The following is a 19,410-nucleotide window of genomic DNA, read 5'->3' as shown; positions in this document are numbered from 1 at the left end:
GGCACTGCAGAGAGTGGTGCGGAGAGCCCAACGCAAAGGTGTACGGGAACTTTCCTTTATTCAGGACATTACACCAGCAGGTGCATAAAAAGGGCCTGGAGGATCATGAGAGACTCCAGTCACCCCAACCATCAACTGTTTCAGCTCCTTCCATCAGGCAAACGGGACCACAGCATAAAAGCCAGGACCAACAGGCTCTGGGACAGCTTCTTTCACCAGGCCATCAGACTGATCGATACACATTGATCTGATTGTACATCTGACTGTACATACACGTATACCAAACAATTATGTATACAATTTGAGCAATACACACAAAATGCTGGAGGAACTCTGCAGGCCGGGCAGCATCTATGGAAAAAAGTACAGACGTGTTTCGATCTGAGGCCCTTCGGCAGGACTGGAGAAAAAAGATGAGTAGATGTAAAAGGTGAGGGGAGGGGAGGGGAGAGAGAAACACAAGGTGATCAGTGAAACTGATAAGGGAAGGGATGAAGTGAAGTGCAGGAAAGTTGTTTGGTGAAGGAGGAACAGGGCTAGAGAAGGGGGAATCTAATTGGAGAGGACAGAAGGCCATGGAAGAAAGAAAAGGGGGCGAGGAGCACCAGCAGGAGGTGATGAGCAGGCAAGGAGGTAAGGTGAGCGGGGAAAGGGGATGTGGAATGGTGAAGGGGAGGGGCATTAAAAGAAATTTGAGAAATCAATGTTCGTGCCATCAGGTCGGAGGCTACCTGGACAGAATATAAGGTGTTGTTCCTCCAACCTGATGGGTGTACGTGTGAGCGTGCATACATCTTTTGCTACTCACGCAGAAAGGAATTTAAAACTGCACAAAAGGTTGTCACTCTCTACCTCGCTAGCATGTTAAGTATATTTCACGATCGTGCACAATCACATTTCCTTTCCTGGTTTCTGATCCAGACACAATTGACGACATGGAGTTTGCGATGATCTGTCTGCAGATTTTAGAAATGGCTTATTTATATTGTTATTGAACTAACACCAAAGTTATGGAATTTATCATGAATTAGAGGGAAGTGGTTTATTTATTTCAGTGTCCCACCAACGCCCTAAACCAATAATGAACATGAAGATTTGCAAATCAACTGTTCTGACCCAGCAGCAGTTATAGAAAGCCACATAACAGGGTCAAAGTGAGCCAGAAATTTTCAACCAACATTATCGGTTTCAGAGAGGTATTGCTTTTAATTCTGATGCCTATCTCTTTACATTTCATTGAAATGCTGTAGCCTGATAACATGCAGGATATATTTATTTAGATCCTATGTGAGTGCATACTAAATGATGTCTTTAAAGATCATTAAATTTGAGAAGCATCATTTGAATATGCCACTTTATTTCATTTACTTTCAAATATTGACAATCCAAGGCCAAAAGATATTATTACACTGGATTAATATAGATGGCATCCATTTGTTCATAGACTTGTGAAGATTGTAAAGAGCAGATAGGAATATCCATCAAACAAATGGTAGTTGGGGATAGTGGAATGCAGCAGGCCAGGCAGCATCTATAGGGAGAAGCACTGTCGACGTTCCGGGCCGAGACCCTTCATCAGGACTAACTGAAAGGAAAGGTAGTAAGAGATTTGAAAGTAGGAGGGGGAGGAGAAAATGCGAAATGATAGGAGAATACCGGAGGGGGTGGGGTGAAGCTGAGAGCCGGAAAGGTGATTGGCAAAAGGGATACAGAGCTGGAGAAGGGAAAGGATCATGGGACGGGAGGTCTAGGGAGAAAGAAAGGGGGAGGGGAGCACCAGAGGGAGAGGGAGAACAGGCTGGGCAGAGAGAGAGAAAAAAAAGGAGGGAGGAAAAAAACTAAATCTATCAGGGATTGGGTAAGAAGGGGAGGAGGGGCATTAACAGAAATTAGAGAAGTCAATGTTCATGCCATCAGGTTGGAGGCTACCCAGCCGGTATATAAGGTGTTGTTCCTCCAGCCTGAGTGTGGCTTCATCTTGACAGTAGAGGAGGCCATGGATAGACATATCAGAATGGGAATGGGACGTGGAATTAAAATGTGTGGCCACTGGGAGATCCTGCTTTTACTGGCGGACCGAGCGTAGGCGTTCAGTGAAACGGTCTCCCAGTCTGCGTCGGGTCTCACCAATATATAAAAGGCCACACCGGGAGTACCGGACACAGTATACCACACCAGCCGACTCACAGGTGAAGTGTCGCCTCACCTGGAAGGACTGTCTGGGGCCCTGAATGGTGGTGAGGGAGGAAGTGTAAGGGCAGGTGTAGCACTTGTTCCGCTGACAAGGATAAGTGCCAGGAAGGAGATCGGTGGGAAGGAATGGGGGGGGGGGGGTGGGAGTGGACAAGGGAGTTGCGTAGGGAGCGATCCCTGCGGAAAGCAGAAAGGGGGGGGGGGGGAGGAAAAGATGTGCTTGGTAGCGGGATCCCGTTGGAGGTGGCGGAATTTATGGAGAATTATACGTTGGATCCGGCGGCTGGTGGGGTGGTAGGTGAGGACAAGGGGAACCCTATCCCGAGTGGGGAGGTGGGCGGATGGGGTGAGGGCAGATGTGCAAGAAATGGGAGAGATGCGTCCATTTCTGACACCTCCCTCCCCTTTCTTGATCTTTCTGTCTCCATCTCTGGAGATGGCCTATCTACTGATATCTACTATAAGCCTACAGATTCTCACAGCTACCTGGACTATTCCTCTTCCCACCCTGTCTCTTGCAAAAATGCTATCCCCTTCTCATAATTCCTCCATCTCTGCCGCATCGGCTCTCAGGATGAGGCTTTTCATTCCAGGCTGAAGGAGATGTCTTTCTTTTTTAAACAAAGGGGATTCCCTTCTTCCACCATCAACTCTGCTCTCAAATGCATCTCTCCCATTTCCTGCACATCTGCCCTCACTCTATCCACCCACCACCCCTCTTGGGATAGGGTTCCCCTTGTCCTCACCTACCACCCCACCAGCCTCCGGGTCCAACGTATAATTCTCTGTAACTTCCGCCAACTCCAACGGGATCCCACTACCAAGCACATCTTTTCCTCCCCCCCTTTCTGCTTTCTGCAGGGATTGCTCTCTACGCGACTCCCTTGTCCACTCGCCCCCCCCCCATCCCTTCCCACCGATCTCCCTCCTGGCACTTATCCTTGTAAGCAGAACAAGTGCTACACCTGCCCTTACACTTCCTCCCTCACCACCATTCAGGGCCCCAGACAGTCCTTCCAGGTGAGGTGACACTTCACCTGTGAGTCGGCTGGTGTGGTATACTGTGTCCGGTGCTCCCAGAGTGGCCTTTTATATATTGGTGAGACCCGACGCAGACTGGGAGACCGTTTCGCTGAACACCTACGCTCTGTCCACCAGAGAAAGCAGGATCTCCCAGTGGCCACACATTTCAATTCCACGTCCCATTCCCATTCTGATATGTCTATCCATGGCCTCCTCTACTGTCAAGATGAAGCCACACCCAGGTTGGAGGAACAGCACCTTATATATTGGCTGGGTAGCCTCCAACCTGATGGCATGAACATTGACTTCTCTAACTTCCGTTAATGCCCTCCTCCCCTTCTTACCCCATCCCTGATATATTTAGTATTTTCCCCCCTTCTTTTTTTTCTCTCTTTCTGCCCATCATTCTGCCTGTTCTCCCTCTCCCTCTGGTGCTCCCCTCCCCCTTTCTTTCTCCCTATGCCTCCCATCCAATGATCCTTTCCCTTCTCCAGCTCTGTATCCCTTTTGCCAATCACCTTTCCGGTTCTTAGCTTCACCCCACCCCCTCCGGTCTTCTCCTACCATTTCACATTTTCCCCTCCCCCTGCTACTTTCAAATCTCTTACTATCTTTCCTTTCAGTTAGTCCTGACGAAGGGTCTCGGCCCGAAATGTCGACAGGGCTTCTCCTTATAGATGCTGCCTGGCCTGCTGTGTTCCACCAGCATTTTGTGAGTGTTGCTTGAATTTCCAGCATCTGCAGATTTCCTCGTGTTTGTAGTTGGGGATACATTTGCTGGAATGAAAGGGCTAATAACACCAGACATCAAAGATTTTGCTTCCTAAATACTTCTGGGGGTATCTTATGGATTTTGGGCTGCAGATCATGAAAATCAACATGAAATTTCCTTAACATGCAGCTTTTCTTGAAATCACCTATACTTGTTATTTCTATTCATCATTCAAGACAGAATAACTGATGTCAAAAGTAAGGACGCTGTTTTTGTTGGTCAACAATTTTAACACGCATACAAAGATAGGCAATTTGAAGATTTTCTAGTAGTACTGGAGAAAATCACATGGAAGATATTGAAGAAGGTTGAAAATTTTCTGGGCAACTACAGAGTATCAAACTATATAGCTGGTTCAAGCATACAAAACCATGAAGTGCAGTGTGCCACTGAAGATACATTTTCTGCATTCACAATTAGACTCTTGCCTGCAAATCCTGTTGCTGTCAGTGATGAGCATGGTGAAACGTTTCACCAGGACATTGTGGTTATGGAGAAACGCTATCAAGCCAGCTGGAATCTATCAATACTGGCTGATTATTGTCGGACACTTCAGTGAGAACCCTCTAATCACTGAGTAAAAACAAAATTCATCAGCAAAACATTTGTTAGCTTAGTTGAATTATTGCAAAGTGCCAGCACCATTAAATGCATTATACTTAATAAATGTTATTTTCTTGTTTCTCCAAATTCCTACATTTGTGTTCAGATTCAAATGTTCTGTCATAAACAAAAAAAATCTGAGGAAGCAACATTTTTGAAAATAAATTGTTTCCAGTGCAATTCGACTGAAGCTGCTGAATAACTAGCAGTGTATTTTCTTCAGGATTCCTGTTTCTGACTATTGTTAGGCAACAGATCCTGGAAATTGTACCCTTCTGGAAAGGAATAGGCTCTGTTCTGATCAAATCCAGTTGATATAATCATTCTCACTCACTGGTAAATCAACCTGGGGTCAGTAAAGCAGGCCAACAGTCCAGAGCAATGAAATGAAGGGTTCTCTTGTTGATGGCGTCAACTTTTAGAAGAGATGTCAAACGAAGACTCTTATTAGATTCTCAAGTAAACATAAAATTGACAATGGCCCTATTCAGAGAAGAATAGCAGAGTTCAGTTGGTGTCTGAGCAATACTATGAAACACTTTGGAACGAACATCTTCAATCCTTGAAACATGAAAGACTCTTGCAAGTTCCTCCTTGTTATCATTCCAAAAACCTCTGTAGCCCGGTGAGTTTAGGAGGATTAGAGAAAATCTAATAAAGCTGGGTAAACTGATAAATGGAATAAGTGAGATGGACAGAGTGTGACTATCATTGGAAAAACTGGGATTTATTGTCCACTCCAAACTGCCCTCTTACCCAGCCCACCTCAAGAGGCAATTACAAATTAACCCTGTCAGTGGCCTGGACTCCCAAGCAGGTCCAAACAGGTAATGATGCCAGATCAGTTTTGCTTGAAGGACATGAGTGAACCAGAATGGTTTCTGATGGAGATTTGACAACTTTATGGTCACCAGAGCTGAAGGCAACTGTCACTTTACAATAACTTTAGCAGCGTAAACTCTCCAGCTGCCAGGATGGGATTCAGACTCATGCCTCCAATCAATAATAAACTCTATGAACTGTAGTCCATCAACTGAAATGCCAGCTTCTATATTCTTACTACTGTGGTAGGCAAGGTCTGGGTATAGAAGTTTTGAAACTTTATATTATTAAAGGATGAAAAGTATCTTTTAAATCCGATTATAAATTGCTTAAATACAGTGAAGCCATTTTATTCATCCAGACTATCATTTTGTTGATAGCTGCCCACTCCTTAGCACAGTTCCAGTACTATTTGCATGATCTCACAAAATGTGCACAAATGCTTTTCACACCAGTCCTGAACGATATCAATTGTTCCTGCATCACCATCTGCCACTCTGTTATCTTTTCACAATTTTCTGATCTTCATGCTATCTAATATGTTTCTCTCAGATTCCTTTTAAAACTCCATGTCCTTCTACAATTTTCTTGCTACCATGACCCTTGCACAGAATATAGAGCAGAATAGCAAAGTCCTCAGGACACTAAGTCTGTGCTGTTCATTGTGCCAATTGACAATGTACATCTGCTTTAAGCTGTCCACATCTTTTCATTGTCTGCCTGTTCATGTGTCTGTCCAAATGGCTCCGAAACATTGCTATAATATCTACTCCCATCACCTCCCTGGAAGAGTGTTCCAGGCACATACTGTGATGTTGAAAAAGACTTCCCTCGTAAATCTCCTTTAAATTCCCCCCTTTAAACTTTAGACCCTTTAATGCCCTCCAGTTAACAATACCTCCCATTGCATTGAATTCACAAATTATTCAGGCCTTGGATTTCCTGATAATCTGATCGGAAAGTCGTACACATATTCTTTCTGAACAAAGCAAAGGAGACGGTCAGCATGATGGAATAAAACATACTCCACTGGCAATGCAAGTCATTATCCTAACCTGCAGGTTTTCCTGGTTTAGCTTAGCATGTATAAACCTTTATCAAAATGTATAGTTTTATCTATGGAGACTATGGAAAATGAAATTCCCTTTCACTTCAACAGAGGAGACTTTTATATTCTGAATGCAAGAATCAGTCGTAACTGGTAATAAATGGTTGAAGTTGTTAAATACTGCAACTTTCTCTCTCTCTCTCTCCATATGTTTGCACAGTTAATCCAATTAGAAAGAACCACTCTACATTGGGAGACGTAATGGTGGCCGTTAATATTAAGGTATAAGTCAGTGTTAGTGAGTTCTCAATGGAAGCCATGTCTGAGGCTACCGTCCAGCTTATGTCACCTTAGAACGTCCAGGAACAGGAGGCAACCATTCTTCTCCATCTCCATCATAAATTGTACGTTTGGATGTTTACTGTTCAGATGTCTGTTGTATGGACCCTTTGACAACTTGAGGGACACCGGAGGATTCGGCTGAGGTGGTTGTGAGGTAATACATGCATCAACATGTATCTGAACCCTGTTTGTTTTCATTGTTGCAAGCATAGGGTGGTGTGTGGATCAAAATTAAAGACAGCCCTGAGGATATATTCTTCAGGCAATTCAGAGGTTGTACAGTACAACAGATAATAAGAATTTAAGCAAATGGAAGCAGGAGCCGGACATTCAGCCCATCAAACCAATACAACACAAAAGCAGTACCACAGGGCAACATTCGTATTACATTTCATCAATTTAAGGTAATATTTAATGTATTAAATCATAGAAAGTTAACGCAGACTTTTCATCCTTACTTATGTAAGTGTGTTTCGGCATTAGCTCCCATAAAAGCCCGGTCTCGTCTGCATTAAACACCTGCTTTGGTGTGATGCCTAACTCAGCTATCAGAGTCCGCAACTGCAAAGGGCAGCGTTCAGCAGCTTCGTGGTCAGCACTAGCTTGCTCACCACACCCAGCTAAGTTGTGAAGCCTGTGACGATTAGCAAACTTAGAAACCCATCCCCTACTTGCATTAAAGCTAACAATATCACTTGACACTTCCTCACTAACCTCTGAACAAATTGAACCATAAATTTTCAAAGCTTTCACACGAAGATGTTTGGAACAGAGTGTTGCTTTTTCTTTATTTCATGCTCAATGTACAAACTCAACATTTTCTCCATTTTTGTCATAATCAGGTTACGCACTTTGATAACAATCTTTGAAGACACTTGTGATGAATCAGTCACTGCACTTTATATTTTCTCAGCATTTTTCTTTTTTTTTCTGATTGTGGACTCACCCAGGTCGAGGTAGCGTCCTAGAGCTGTCTTACCTTCACCTGACGTGGCCCTGTTTATAATTTCCAACCTTTTTCAATTGTTAGAGCTGATGGCCCAGGAATTGGCCCAGGCTTAGGAGGCATAGTTAAATATTTCAAGCACAAAATCAGTGCACTGTAGGTAATAACAACAAAACTTTAAGAGCACAAGATCGCACATCCACACGCTGCCAAAACCAATTGGAGATTGGCGGGAGTGAGACTGTGAGGCGTGTGCATGGGACTTGTATTGGCGGGAAAGCGGTCCTTCTCATCCCAACAGCCTCGCATAACTATGAGTTTTGGACAGATATATGGAGAAGTTGGTAGAAATAGGTTTGACGCATAACTGTGAATCCGCATTGTCTGAAGACACATAAAATGAGGATAGGGTGTATTGGGAAATGAACCTTGTCAGGTATCAGGTCTCTCAGTAGGAGGGGGACATTGCTTTATGGATTCAGAACAGGCTTGCCCACAGAAGGCAAAGAGTGGTTGTAGATGGGTCATATTCGGCATGGAGGCCGGTGACCAGTGATGTGCCTCAGGGATCTGTTCTGGGACCCCTTCTCTTCGTGATTTTTATAAATGACCTAGATGAGGAAGTGGAGGGATAGGTTAGTAAATTTGCTGATGACACAAAGGTTGGGGGTGTCGTGGATAGTGTGGAGGGCTGTCAAAGTTTATAGCGGGACGTTGATAGGATGCAGAACTGGTCTGAGAAGTGGCAGGTGGAATTCAGCCCAGATAAGTATGAGGTGGTTCATTTTGGAAAGTCAAATATGATGGCAGAAGATAGCATTAATGACAAGACTCTTGGCAGTGTGGAGGATCTGAGAGATCTTGTCCATGTCGATAGGACACTCATAGCTGCTGAGCAGGTTGGCAGTGTTGTTAAGAAGGTGTATGGTATGTTTGCCGTTATCAACCATGGGATTGAGCTCAAGAACCGTGAGGTAATGTTACAGTTATATAAGACTTTGGTCAGACCCCACTTGGAGTAGTGTGTTCAGTTCTGGTCACCTCACTACAGGAAGGATGTGGATACTATAGAGAGAGTGCAAAGGAGATTTACAAGGATGGAGGGAATAGGTTATGAGAATAGGTTGAATGTACTTGGCCTTTTCTTTGGAGTGACGGAGGATGAGAGGTGACCTGATAGAGGTGTATAAGATGATGAGGGGCATTGATTGTGTAGATAGCCAGAGGCTTTTTCCCAGGGCTGAAATGGCTAACACAAGGGGGCATCGTTTTTTGAGGTGCTTGGAAATAGGTACGAAGGGGATGTCAGGGGTAAGTTTTTCCACACAGAGAGTGGTGGGTGTGTGGAATGCACTGCTGGTGGCGGTGGTGGAATCGGATACAATAGTGTCTTTTAAAAACCTCTCAGATAAGTAGATGGAGCTTAGAGAAATAGAGGGCTATGCAGTAGGGAAATTCTAGGCAGTCTCTAGAGTAGGTTACATGGTCGGTACAACATTGTGGGCTGAGGGCCTGTAATGTGCTGTAGATTTCTATGTTCTATATTTTTTTTTGTAATTAATTTTTTATTGAAGTTCATCAAACAAACATTTCCATAAGATGTATTTCAGACATTGTACATATACGTCATATAATCATATATATCACAAAATCTCCACAAAGTATTTATTTGGGGTATACACTTATAGAAAAGAGTGGAAAGAAAAAACAAGCAAAAGGAAAGAACTATGTACAAGTAGGCTTATGTTCTATGTTCTATGTAGAACAATCACAATTTCATTTTAGCATGCTATTCACAGGTTTCTGTCACGCTCTCTGTGTCTTCTGCCTTTGCATTTCCTGTGTGTGTTTTCATCAACTGTGCTCAGGTCTGGTGTGGCCGGCTGATGTTCATCTCTCTGTACATTTGAGCAACAGGAAGGTGGTTTAACCACAGTCCTGTGTTTCCAGTGGCTGCCTCGCTGAGTCTGCACACAGACGCAAGTGTTACGTGTTAAAAGTACCATCTGTGGTCTCATCCACCCCTAACAGTTGGCATATTTCCTTCATCACTTTCCCTGTGAAATGTGCTCCCTGATCCGAGTCCAGCTGGACTGGGGTTCCCCACCTTGGGAGGATTTCCTGAACTGGAATCCATCCTTGTTGGGAAAGCCACTACCCACCGGGTGAAGTGATCGGGAATTACTAGACTGTAGCTATTCCCCCTGCTTTTGGGTCGGGGTCTCAAGAAGTCAATCTGGATGTTTCCCCAGGGTCCCTTTGGCTGTGACTGATTTGCCACCTGTAGATTTATGCCCTTACCAGAGTTACGCTGGGCACATTTGAAACAATGGTGGCAGAATCTCTCAATAGCCCGCCCATCCCTGCTTCATCTGCCGAAGCAATTAGTAGATCATCTGCATATTGTCTAAGCTGGTCGATCCGTACGACATTAGATAGAGCTCTTCCAAAGTCTGTGCCACGACCTTATGAAAAATGGCTGGGCTATTGTGGAAACCCTGGTGGAGTCTGGTCCATGTATACTGCTGCCCACCCAGGGTGAAGGCAAATCGTTCTTGAGACTCAGGTGTCAAGGGAGCCTGCAAAATCCATTACCAATTCCAGGACTGAAAAAATCTGTATGTTGTGGAGACAAGCTATTCAGGATTGTTGCAGGTCTTGCCACAATGGGATGCAATCTCGGCATGGATTTTTAAAGGGCCGGATCGTCTTTTGTTAACGGATATGATCCATCGGGTTTGTTTACTGACCATATAGCCGAGTTAGTAGTTGCCGCAGTCTCTCTGAGTTCCCCAGGTGTTTTAGTTCCTTCACTACACCCGAACATCCGCAGGTCACCAGCGCAGGCAGTGGTGGCCATCGCCACATCTTTTACTGACCCAGGCGGCGTCTTCACAGTTCTAGGATCTGATCGATGGTCAGTTTGGTCACACTGGGTGCTGATGGGGTGAGCGATTGTGTGTCTGCTGTGACATTCACTTGTTCCTCTTTCCTCTTTTTTGGACACTGCCTTCAACCATGTATGTCTGTATCGGTCACATCTGTAGCATATGAACTCCTTTACCCTCCCACATCTACTCGAACAGTTCCATGCTCCGTGAGCTGGCTGCCGGCAAACAGAACACATCACAGTAGCTGCATCTACTACAGCTGCTTTACAATTTCTCTTGCACTTTCTTCAGTCTATCTCACAGGCCCTCAGAACTATCACAGAGTAGGCCGACCCCACTGTTATCCCGAAATCTAAACCTTCCTGGTGGGCTGAGCGCAGGTCTTCCATCAGAACTTTTAGGAAGACTGGGTCGTCCCTCCCTGGATTATTCAACCCTGAATATTCCTCATACAGTCAGTATTTACATTCTGCATAATCCATGGGTTCAGTGGTTTGAACGGGGCATGACTGTAGTCTTTGGGGTAACTGCAAGTCTGTGTCTTTACTGTTGCTTTGCTCACACTTGAGTGCTCGGTGGCGGGTGCCGATGCTTTTTTTGCCGGTGGGAGAGTGGTATTGTTGCTTTCTGCCGATTACGTGCAGGAGGGAGGGGAGTGGGGGGGACTTTGGGGTTCTAACATGTGACTGTCGTTCATTCTTTGAGGCATTCCTCTTTTCGTGAATGGCTGTGAAGAAAAAGCATTTCAGGATGTATATTGTATACATTTCTCTGACATTAAATGTACCTTTGAAACCTTTGAACAGAAATAACAAATACAGGTGATTTCAAGAAATGCTGTGTGTTAGGCACGTTTCACACTGATTTTCATGATCTGCAGCCCAACAACCATAAGATAGTATTCAGGAAACAAAATCTTTGATGTCTGGTGCTATTGGCCCTATCATTCCAACAAACATATCCCCAACTACCATCTGGGAGATGGATATTGCCATCAGCTCTTTACAATCTTCACAAATCTGTGAATAAAAGGATGCCATCTATATTAATCCAGTGTAATAATATCATTTGGATTGTCAATATTTGAAAGTAAATTCAATAAAGTGGAGTATTCAAATGACGTTTCTCAAACTTAATTGGTCTGTTAAGACATCATTTAGTCTGCATTCACATAGGATCTGAATAAATATTTTCTACGTGTTCTCAGGTTACAGGATTTCAATGAAATGTAAGGAGATGGACATCAGAATTAAAAACAATCCCTCTCAGAAACCCATAATGTTTGCTGAAAATTTCTGGTTCACTTTGACCCTGTTATGTGATGTTGATTCAGAACAGTCGATTTGCAAATCTTCATGTTCATTATTGGTTTAGGGTGTTGGTGGGACACTGAAATAAATAAACCACTTCCCTCCAAGTTCACTATAAATTCAATAACTTTGGTGTTATCACAGAAGAAACAACAATGAATCCTTCACTGCACAATCCACTTGTTTCATTAATTGTCATCTTCCTAGCTCCAGCGTGTAAGTAACAAAATAACGAATACTTAAATACTTCCCATTCATGAAAGCATTTATTTTAATTATATTTAATGTATGCTGCACATTATAAGCATGGTTTATGGTAAGTACTGTATATTTTCTGTTTTAGCGACATTAATGTTTATCTTCTATATATGCCAATAGATCTCTACTTCATTGTTTTTCATTGTAATTTTATTTCTTATTTGGAGAGGACAACTATATAAAATGTGGTTATAAAATTTCAATGAGCAACATGTCAAGCAGTATCTATGTAGGGAAGGAAATTGTAGAAGTGTCGGCTTATTGTTTCTCCAGCCTGTGGCATTTGCTGTTTCTTCTGTCTCCTTGTACTACTATCAACTTCTCCTGTAAATCTACTTCGTAATATTTAATTTTTAACTAAGTACTATTTTGAGGATTAGTCAGAAGCTGTTGAATTTAATTTTGCAGCTATGTAGGGTACTGGTCCGACCCCACTTGGAGTACTGCGCCAAACTTTGGTCGCCTCACGACAGGGAGGATGTGGAAACCATAGAAAGGGTCCAGAGGAGATTTACAAGGATGTTGCCTGGATTGGGGAGCATGTCTATTGAGAATAGGTTGAGTGAACTTGGCCTTTTTTCCTTGGAGTGATGGAGGATGAGAAGTGACCTGATAGAGGTGTACAAGATGATGAGAGGCATTGATCATGTAGATAGACAGAGGCTGAAATAGATAGCAGGAGAGGGCATAGTTTTAAGGTGCTTGGAAGTAGGTACAGAGGAGATGTTGGGGTAAGTTTTTTACACAGAGAGTGGTGAGTGTGTGGGATGGGCTGCCGGCGGCGGTGATGGAGGTGGAAATGATGGGATCTTTTAAGAGACTCCTGGATGGCTACATGGAGCTTAGAAAAATAGAGGGATATGGGTGAAGCCTAGGTAATTTCTAAGGTAAGGACATGTTTGGCACAGCTTTGTGGGCCAAAGGTCCTGTATTGTGCTGTAGGTTTTCTGTGTTTCTATGACTGTCTCATCAGCTCACTGCCATTATCGTTCCCCGGTTACCCCCACCTCCTTCCAGTCACTGCCTCACTTACCCTTTAAAAGAGCGATATCTTTCTTCATTGTTTGGCGTTCCCAGTAGTTGCCCATGGACCATCCCGCACCCCCTGGGTCAGACACTTCCACGTATTCCTTGGGCACTTCCCTTTTACCAACATGTGTATATCTTTAGTGTGCATCTGGTGAACCTCTCCCTCAAATATCTCCACAATAATTCCCACACTATGCGAAATAGAAATGACGGGTACCAGCTAAACAGCACATACTTAAAACCGCAGAGTATGTACTCCGCAATCTGCCACTTTTGAGTACCTGAACACATGACATCTGCTGTGTTCCTTCACATCACACTCGCAAAACGTGTACTCTGAAATGCAGCTCCTCGATCGAATGAGTTTCCACGTCCCCACTCTGGCGTCGTGAAACGTCAATAACCACCCTTCACAAATGGTGGCTTCATCTCACCAAATTAACATGCAAAGTTTTGTCTCTTACATAAACAAACAGGCACACACACACACCACATTTATACCTACCAGTTCAGCTCTCCGTGTTTGTGATTTCTCACGTTCCCGTGTACCACCGACCTGAACAGATCCAAGTGTAAGTGCTATTTCTTAAAATACTCACCCAGTCAGACTGCTGAAATCACTGGCCACACGATGGGTCAGGAAGGTATCCCACTCCTGACACCAAATGTAGTTGCGTGAATGAAATCGCTGGAGAAAATTACTGGTAGATACAAAGCAGCTTCCTTATTCGACAAAACAAGGTGCAGCAGGCATCATTCGGAGACGCTTTTGGTCGAAAGATCTCCAGGCCCAACATGGGGCTCAATATTTTATGTGCTCAACATCAAAGGACAACTCTATATTTACAATGTATGAACAATACTTTCTTTGAAACTATGCCCAAACTTCACACCTCCTGATTTGCATGCACACCACAGACATCTGATTTTAATGAATTTTTATCAACATTGTCTAGTCTGGGGTTCATGACTTTTATGAACCCATTGTTCAGAGATGCTCTCCAAATTAAATCCACAATGCATATTCAGATATGGACACTTGTAACCAAAGTCATTTGTTAAATGTAAATTGCTAATCCCAAAATTCCCTCTAACACCTTCGACACATCTATTCCCGGGATGCAGTTTTGGGTTTCTCTCCCTCTACTATTGATGCTCCCCTCACCCGAATCTCCTCCATTTCCTGTACATCTACACTCACTCCATCTTCCCTCTGCCGTAATAGTGATAGAGTTCCTCTTGTCCTTGCCTACTCGCCCATCAGCCTCTGCATCCAACACATTATCCTCCACAATGTACACCATCTGTAAAGGAAACCTACCACTAATCATATCTTTACCTCCCCCCACCCCCCGCTTTCTACAGCGATCAATCCAGTGTCATATTGGGCTGAGTCCATTACTCTCTGCACCTTCTTACACTCTTGTACAATCGAATTGTTGTGCAAGGCCATGCTACAACTACTCTAGGGTTATCCCTGTCAAGGGTAATTAGAGATGGCTAATAATTGCTGGCATTGTCAGTGATGTTCACATCCTGTGTGTGAATAAACATGTATGTGAAATAAAATGTCAGTATCTTCTATATTATGCAGATCCCGGAGCTGAAATTATTGGAGGTCATGAAGTTAAACCGCATTCAAGACCTTATATGGCATCTCTCCAAATAGATTTTGGGAACAGAAAGTATGGTCGCTATTGTGGAGGTGCTTTGATCAGACCAAACTGGGTGCTAACTGCAGCACACTGTGAAATGTAAGCTATGTGGTTTATGAATAAAAACTTTTTTTGTGATTAACATACAAGTGCTTAGCTCCCAATCCTAGTTTTCATAAAATAATTCCTTTTACACTGTTGTCACATCTTGATTAGTATGTGTATCACTGTATTATTGGCATTTATCTTTATTAGCTCTTCTGAGATGCTCTTCTGAACACCACTGTTGTAACGCGTGGTTATTTGAGTTACTGTCGACTTCCTGTCTGCTTGAACCAGTCTGGCCATTCTCATCTTCCCTCTCTCCTTAACAAAGCATTTTTGCTGACAGAACTTCTACTCACTGGATGCTTTTTCTTCTTTATCACACCATTCTCTGTAAAAGCTAGAGAGTGTTTTACCCGAAAATCTCAGGGGACGAGCAGATACTCAAACCACCCTGTCTGGCACCAACAACCATTCCACAGTCAAATTCACTTAGATCACATTTCTTACCCATTCTGATATTTAGTCTGAACAACAACTGAATCTCTTGACCATGTCTGCAAGGAGTGATTTACAATGAGGTTGTCTGATGAACACTTTGAAACAATTTCAATTAGGAGTATAGTCTTGGTCCTTGCTTGGACACTGATTGGCTTTTGGAATTTGCACATTAACTACCAAATATAATGTTGCTGAATTGTATATTTCCATAAAGTTTACTATTTGATTGTTGCTTTCCTGATGAATTTCTGTAAACTATTTTTTAAGTAAAGTGCAAATAATTATCTTTATTTTCGATTGGTAACAGAACAATTGCATCAGGCCAGGATCTTCTAGCAGTTCTTGGAGCCCATGTTTGTTCAAAGAATGAGACAAGTCAACAAAGACTGCGCATCATCAGGCAGATTCCCATTACAAAATTCAACAATCTGACCATGAAAGATGATATCATGCTGCTGCAAGTATGAATGTTTTTCTCATTCTTGCACAGTGTTTAAAATCTTTAATTTGTTTATTAGCAATGTTTACTTTACTGAACAACAACTGTTGAATGGTTTTTGTGACTTGGATGAGAATTATTGATTGTGGAGAATATTAGTATTGGCAATGATCCCTCCCATCCGTCCAACAGTCTCCTTGATTCCCTTCCGTCAGGCAGGCGGTTCGATAGAAATACGACAAGAACTGTGAGGATGAGAAACAGTTTCTTCCCCGAGGCTGTAACATGACTCAACTCCCTGCCACCACCCAGGTCTCATCAGTTATGAAGCGTCAGTAGCTCGTACTCTTTACTTTTTAACTGTGCAACTTATTATTTGTTAATTTAATTGTGGTCATATTACTTCATGTGTTACGTGTATGAGGTACAGTATACGTACTGTGTTGTGACTTTGGTCAAGAGGAAAGTTGTTTTGTTTGGCTGAATACATGTGTACGATTGAATGACAATAAACTAAACTTGAACTTGAGCAGTCTGAACCTGGGCAATATCACAGTTAACCTTGTCCTTGACATACAAAGGTTTAGTAAGTTAATTAGGAACTTGAGTATAATTGGGGGGCTGGGTTCATTGGGCTCGAAGGGCCTGTTACTGTGTTGTGTCTTTAAACTAAATTAAATATAAACTTTAATTAAAAATGTGACAGCTGCTAAGTCTGACTTATTGGAGTTTCATCATTAACAAAGGAAGAGTTAGAGTGAAGAACCTTCACAGTAGGATCAGTGCTTTATGATCATCATCCAGAACACGGTTTTCATGATGAATTATCGATTCCATCATATGAAATGTAATTGATATTTAATTTTATTGGTCATTTTTAATTGAGTCTCTGTCCCTTTGATTATCTGAAAAAAAAAGAAAGTAGCTTATCTGCAAAGTACAGATTTCTGGAAAACAAAATACTTAAATATATAAACTAACAAATATCTTCAGGAGTAAAGAGATCATTCAAGTTACCCTTCACTTTTAGGATCACAAATGCGTGAATTCAGTGTTTTTGTGTCAACAGCTCGAGACTGATGCAAAAATCAACCAGTATGTGAATGTGCTCAACCTTCCCAAAGGAGGAATCACCAACATGAAATCTGGAACAAGGTGCACTGTGGCAGGATGGGGAAAAACAAAAATAAACAATTACTCTGGCACACTTCAAGAGGTGGAGGTCAAGGTAATTGATCGCGGAGAATGCAAAGACATATATGGATCTATAATAACCCAGGACATGATCTGTGTTGGTGACAGTGAAGGCAGAAAGAATGCATGTCATGTGAGTATGCTGTGTAGTCACATTATCAGTAACATTTCTATAAAGCTACTGGATTAAGTATAAAAATCCCAGTGATTCACTGGTGCCTTCTACAGATTGAAACTTTCCACCCTTCCTCAGTGTTACTGTGAATGACTCTTACCTGCTTTCTGAAGAGCTAATCAGTTGCATTAAAAAAGTCCAGACATTACCTTAGGGAAGATAAGGGAAACTAGATTAGGCTATAAATGCTACACTTACAGGCAATGTCCACATCCCCAGGTGGATTAAAAAAAGTAATAATCAGATAAGAAAATGTGTATGTGTTGATTATGGAGGAACCATTTTCTCGCATTTTCTAGAATCTCATATCTAGGCCCTGAATTTAGATGTCAACATAACTCGCTATGATTTCTCTAGCAATAAACTTTGTCTACTGTCAGTGTGATGATGAAATGGGCAGATGCAAGATAACAGAGTCAATCCGGAGAAATGTAATGTATTGACATGTCTAAAATGTAAAGAGAATTTATTCTAAATCGTGTCAATTTGAAAATAAGGATCATGCTAGATCTAGTGCTGTGTCTGATCCTAACATCCAGTTGGGACAGAGTGGATCAGTCTGTCTGACACTCTGTACCCATGAGGTGCCCTGTGAGACAGGCCAGGCTCGGGACGCTGAGCAGAATCAGGAATTGGATCCTGAGGATTTGCCTCCATGAATATCCTGACAGCCTTCAACAGTTCACAGTGAAAAATGCCAGAGATGATTAAAAACTATACAAGCATATTTAATAAAAATTGTTTAAAGACAACTGAACATAATAGCAAATAATTAAAAAAGTTAAAATAAAGTAAATTTAACAGACCACTTCCTGTTATTTAGTTATTTCACAGATCAGTGACTCCATTCAGTGAAGGAGGTTGCTGTTCTTGTGTCAGTTAGTCTTGCTTAAATGCAGGGGGTCGGGTACAAAGTGAATCTGGCCAGATGCACGAGCTGGGTTCAGTGGAGAGTTGAGTGGCAGAGTGGAGGAACAGCTACACCAGCATTTGACATCTGTTTCATTCTGAACTTCCACATTCCACCAGAATTTGAAGTCAAACTGAAGTACAGATTGCAGATGGCTGATGGTTTTCTACACAATGGCTAATTTAGGAATAAACTCAATCCAGGCCATGGGAAACATTCCATGAAAAGGCTCTTTGTGAGTCCAGTTACCTACATTTGCTCCTAAAGTAAACTCACACCTCCTCGGTACAGCTGGGCACGGATAATGAATTGTGATGTGATGTCAAACTGACAGTTTGCAGTCTGTCACTTTAGCTAATTCTGCTCAATTGTCACCTTCATCTTTTTCTCTCTCTTCCAGGGTGATTCAGGCGGCCCTTTGATATGCGACAAAATGTATACTGGGATCGTGTCCTTTGGCGAAGAAGGTTGTCCAGATCCCCAAACGCCTGCGGTGTACACTTTACTAACAAAGAAATACATTGATTGGATTCGGGATACAATTTGTTACCCGCTGAAGAATGCTGAAGAGCTGTACTGAGTTATCACAATCCTGCTTCACTCTGCTTTACTCACACTGATGCTCAGTTAATTGGCCTAGAGGGCCGGCTTGCCTCTATCCTTACCTTTTCTGTTTTGCATAAAATGTTACAGCAAAGTGCAATAAAAAACAATAATTATCAAATTCCTTGCCTTGTGAAATCCCTGTCCACTGATGTAAGTTATGAAAGTGAACTGAACCACACGTAGGTGACATTTTAGACTAGCAGCAGTGACTTGCTTTGCACCATAGAGATGTCGATAGTGGAGGCAATCAGATTGTGAGATCATTAGGATTTGCATTAAAATATCACAGATTGATGGTGGAGTAGCTTTATAGAGGTTGTCGCATCTTCATGGACAGAAGGGGCTGCCCGGTGCTGTGAAGTTCCTTGTTCTATCAAGTAAATATGTAACTTTGGAACTGAATGCTCCTCTTGCACTACCAATGATCGAATGAGATTTACAGGAAGATGTTGTTTCCTGCTTCTCATTGCTAACTGTCACAACTCCAACAGTGACCTTAGGTCAGCTGCAGGGTCATCAGCCGGGACCACCACTCATTGATATTTCTCTCCCTTAGCCCTGGTCCATCTCCTGGTGACACAGCAGTGACACGGGCCTCCCTGTCACCGCCTGCAGCTTCCAGTGGGGTTAGTTGGTCCCTCAATTATG

The 19,410-nt window shown here is 42.7% G+C and overlaps 1 protein-coding gene across 1 annotated transcript in view; it reads left to right on the top strand.

Annotated features, from left to right (window-relative positions):
• LOC140738147 (transmembrane protease serine 9-like) overlaps positions 1-18,880 on the top strand; it is a 53,470-nt gene extending 34,590 nt beyond the window's left edge. The window contains exons 7-11 of the mRNA XM_073065291.1: positions 12,095-12,166; positions 14,832-14,991; positions 15,746-15,899; positions 16,947-17,204; positions 18,557-18,880. Coding sequence (XP_072921392.1) covers positions 12,095-12,166; positions 14,832-14,991; positions 15,746-15,899; positions 16,947-17,204; positions 18,557-18,736 — 824 coding nt within the window. The 3' untranslated portion in view covers positions 18,737-18,880. The remainder of the gene's footprint in view (positions 1-12,094; positions 12,167-14,831; positions 14,992-15,745; positions 15,900-16,946; positions 17,205-18,556) is intronic.
• The last annotated feature ends 530 nt before the right edge of the window (positions 18,881-19,410 follow it).

The sequence above is a fragment of the Hemitrygon akajei genome, chromosome 13 (assembly GCF_048418815.1).
Source record: "Hemitrygon akajei chromosome 13, sHemAka1.3, whole genome shotgun sequence".
In the NCBI taxonomy this organism is placed as follows: Eukaryota; Metazoa; Chordata; class Chondrichthyes; order Myliobatiformes; family Dasyatidae; genus Hemitrygon; species Hemitrygon akajei.
This window is presented reverse-complemented; position numbering and strand designations above follow the sequence as displayed.